Below are 3,704 nucleotides of genomic sequence, written 5' to 3'. Positions count from 1 at the left end.
TTCCTCTAGACTTAAACCACCATGAGAAAACTACACCCTGAACAATGTGATCACAACACACATGCACACACACACACGCACACAGGCACAGACACACACACACACACAAACACACGCTCACATGCGCACGCACACACACTTGCACACACACGCACACACATGCACACACATGCACACACATGCACAGACACACACACACACACACACGCACAGACACACACACACACACACACATACTACAAATTGGAGAGTTCAATAATTCAATATTTTTTGCACATTGTCTTTATTACAGTGACAGAAAAAGTTAGCAATCACTGATATTCACTGTGTAATATAACATCATCACACTTGAGCCTTTGTGTGTATTTCTGAGATCAGTTTCATGCACCACACTATGCAGCTGGCTTGAATATGGGGTCCCTAGCAAAGAGGTTTACCACACCTTGATCTCCTCCCACTTTGGTGGGGCACTGGGAAGAGACTGAGGTTGGGAAAGGCTCGATGATGGGTTCCATTTCTCCAGGAATCTGAGGGTCGGGCTTAAGTGGAAGAGTGACTCCAACTCCAGGCCCACCGGCGGGGACATCGGGGAAGGAAGGCAGGGTCACAGGCTGGTCCAGGGCAGGCAAGACTGTTACTATTCCCTCTGGGTCTTTGTGGGGTGTGGCCCCAAGTCTGTGCCCATGGCTGTGCTCGTGTTCATGCAGGTGACTGTGTGAGTGTGTGTCATCATGGGTGTGTTCAGTCTCTACACCCAGCAGGTGGAGCTGCTTCTCCCTCTCAGATGCCTGAAGGAGAGATAGAGAGTGCAGTATATTAAGGCATGTGCAGAATACTGTAGTTAAGCAACCTTAAGTAGAGATGTGAGTATGTGCTTAAAGAATGTGCTTTGGTTCAGCCATCTTTGTAATGAAAACAACGAAGAACAACTTCGGGGTCCCTAGCTATGTCCCCCCTTCTTAAGGGGTGTGGAATTTTATCTTTCAGTTCATACATTTGGATACTGTTACAGCTTAAGGATGTGTTCATTGACGACACAGGCTTGTGTTGCAGATCACTGCCTGCTCAACTCTACTTCAGCCTGTCAGCTAGATGGTGCAATTTCAATGTAAATTTAAAATGTTTTTAAATGTCAATGATTCACTCACAGATGCTAGTTCACAACAGCTTTCAATCACTCGAGTCTGATTCTCAAGTCTAAAGAATGATTCTTTGGGGCTCTAATTTAAAGCTGTGTTACTGATTAAGCCTTTCAATGTGAGATAAAAATCCAAATGACCACTGGTGTAGTTTTTCCTCATTAGAGGTGTAGTGTAATTTGTGTTGATTTAGTAGAAGAGGGTGGCAATAGTTCAAATTTTGAGATATTTTGTCTTCTTCTGTATTTCCCAGGGTATTCCCACACCAGCTCTGGTGCATATATGAAATAAAACTCCCATTTATCCAGGCTTGGAACTGGCACAAGGAGCATGCTCGCTGTGACCTCCTGAGATTGGGAGTTGGGATCTTGTTCAGGTCTTGAATCAGGGGGCTTTCACATGTGAGATGAACGCGTTAACTACTGCAGCATCAAGCTGACGACTGAAGTCCAATTCAAATCACAGTATTCATCACATATGCTTTATGCGACTGAAAGGTATCTGAACAATACAGATATGACATGTTAGTGAGTCTTACGTCAGGCTCAAAGATCTCACAGTCGACGTCGACTTGTCCTTCACCCCAGAGAGGCCGGTGGCGGGTTGCCTTACAGAAGCCTTTGTGCTGAAAAGAGAAAAAGAAAAAAAAACTTGAAATGACCCCGATTAGAGAAGTCATACAGCACTCAGTGATCTCATCAACCTGTATGATTACAACAATAACAGGAGTGAGACTAATAATTCTTTCTCCTGGCTCACAGCAAACTCGCAGTCCATAGGGGGGCAGTTCTCAGCCGTCACTGTTTCTGTGCTGTGGGGGCAGGTGGTCTCCTGGATGGTGTATTCCACATCGTAATTCGTACCTGCTACAACCTGGAAACACAAACACAAAAAAGCAATAACGTGTCAATCTAAATGAGAGTCCACAATGAATATAGGATCTTTCTTATCCTATTTAATGTTTTCACTGTTGTATTTCAGATTGATTGAGAGCTTTTCAGTGAACCTTTCGCACAATGTGATGTGGGATTAATACCCTGTCTTATGCTACATTATACCTCTAATTAAAGATTGTGAAATCATTAGATTGTCTTAGGTTGCATTATACTCCTGATTTAGAAAAGGTGAAATTATTAGACTTGTGGAGATAGGTTAATTGGATAATCCAAATTGTCACTAGGTGTGAATGTGCGAATGAATGTGAGTGCGAATGGTTGTCTATCCCTGTGTGTTGGCCCTGCGACAGACTGGCGACCTGTCCAGGGTGTACCCTGCCTCTCGCCCTATGACAGCTGGGATAAGCTCCAGCGCCCCCCCGCCACCCTGAAAAGGATAAGCGGAAGCGAATGGATGGATGGATGGAAATTATTAGACTTATTAGACTGATTTGTATTACACTATATTGCTGATTTACTGTGAATGAATTATACTGTTTTATGGTACTTCATACTGCTGATTTATAATGAAATACTGTTTGTAGAGAATTATGGCCTTGCTTTTCTGATTACAGAGAGAACACAGCATACTGATGAGGATTTTCTCCCTAATCTTACACAGAAGGAGAAAAACAGGAAGCCAAGGTCGTAACTTAGGCTCGCTGAGAGATAGAAAGAATGTGAATGTTTAAGTTTTTATGACTTTGGAGGGGGGTTGAGGCTATAAGAGTTTGTGTGACTGTCAGACACTTCGAGATCTGCCGGACTAGCAGCTCAATCAACAAGTGATTGTTGATTGAGCATTTAGACACCGAGTGTTGTTCTTCCTTCAGCTCGAAGATCAAAGAATTCGGGTATTTAACAGTGACAATAATGATTTACAGTAGTTCAGCCTAGAACTATGACTATGTGCATTAGTTTTTCAGTGTTACTCAGAGACAGGATGTCTTTAATTTTAAAAATTAGCACTCATCCACAGTAAGTATTTGGTTAGATAGCATGTTTGTATGTCACATATCTTAATTTTACTTTTGTATTTGTGGTAATCTTACCTGTGAAGTAGCACGGGAGATTTTGAGCAGAGTGAAACGATTAGCCGGCCTGCTCTGGTTGTGGAATTTCTCCAGAGACTGGGTCACAGTCTTCTGAATTTCAGCTTCTTCATGATTGCGAGCTGAACCTGGACAGCCGGCACAGCCCCCCATCACTGTACCTGCAGGAATTCAGCAGAACAAAAAAAAAAGTGGTTTTAAATGTTGGTGTTGCACAAAACCTGTAATTTCATCAAATTGTGTAATAAGGTGCAGCCTGTTTTTATTTTTCCTTTATAAAGTATGCTGCTGTATATGTAGAACTGGATTTCATCATAGATGTGATGGTTACATTTAAGTGAAAACTGCAACTCCTTTTTTGATCTATCTAATATTTTTCATACCTGGTCTGATAACACAGCTGTATTTGTAGAGGCGCTCCACTCTATGCACCTTATTGATGAAGATAGCAGCTTTGCACTGTCCATATACCTGCAAACACAAATACAATATATCAATACACTAAATGACTTTTTCCCCTTCCAACTTCTGAAGTAATGCTTATGGAACAAAAACCTAAGATGCTCACTATGCTGAAA

The 3,704-nt window shown here is 42.2% G+C and overlaps 1 protein-coding gene across 1 annotated transcript; it reads right to left on the bottom strand.

The window, feature by feature from the left end:
• Positions 1–264: 264 nt before the first annotated feature.
• Positions 265–3,598, bottom strand: LOC102311111 (kininogen-1). The gene is made up of 5 exons (XM_005940280.3): positions 3,510–3,598; positions 3,127–3,287; positions 1,899–2,012; positions 1,678–1,764; positions 265–788 (listed from the first exon to the last, which is right to left on the bottom strand). The coding sequence occupies exons 2-5, from the start codon at positions 3,277–3,279 to the stop codon at positions 393–395; spliced, it is 750 nt and encodes a 249-aa protein (XP_005940342.1). The 5' UTR covers positions 3,280–3,287; positions 3,510–3,598; the 3' UTR covers positions 265–392.
• Between the last annotated feature and the right edge of the window lie 106 nt (positions 3,599–3,704).

The sequence above is a fragment of the Haplochromis burtoni genome, unplaced genomic scaffold, assembly GCF_018398535.1.
Source record: "Haplochromis burtoni strain Fernald_Lab_line unplaced genomic scaffold, NCSU_Asbu1 Contig_99, whole genome shotgun sequence".
Classification (NCBI taxonomy): Eukaryota; Metazoa; Chordata; class Actinopteri; order Cichliformes; family Cichlidae; genus Haplochromis; species Haplochromis burtoni.
The sequence above is the reverse complement of the archived record's forward strand: the minus strand, read 5'-3'. Positions and strand labels throughout refer to the sequence as shown.

Bases quoted from the DNA above. Each gene is read 5' to 3' on its own strand.
- LOC102311111 (XM_005940280.3), bottom strand. From the start codon at position 3,279: ATGGGGGGCTGTGCCGGCTGTCCAGGTTCAGCTCGCAATCATGAAGAA. The intron at 1,765-1,898 runs GTGAGCCAGGAG...TTCTCTTTTCAG, and splicing joins CTATGGACTGCGAGTTTGCT to CACAAAGGCTTCTGTAAGGC. The intron at 789-1,677 runs GTAAGACTCACT...TCTCTCCTTCAG, and splicing joins GTGAGATCTTTGAGCCTGAC to GCATCTGAGAGGGAGAAGCA.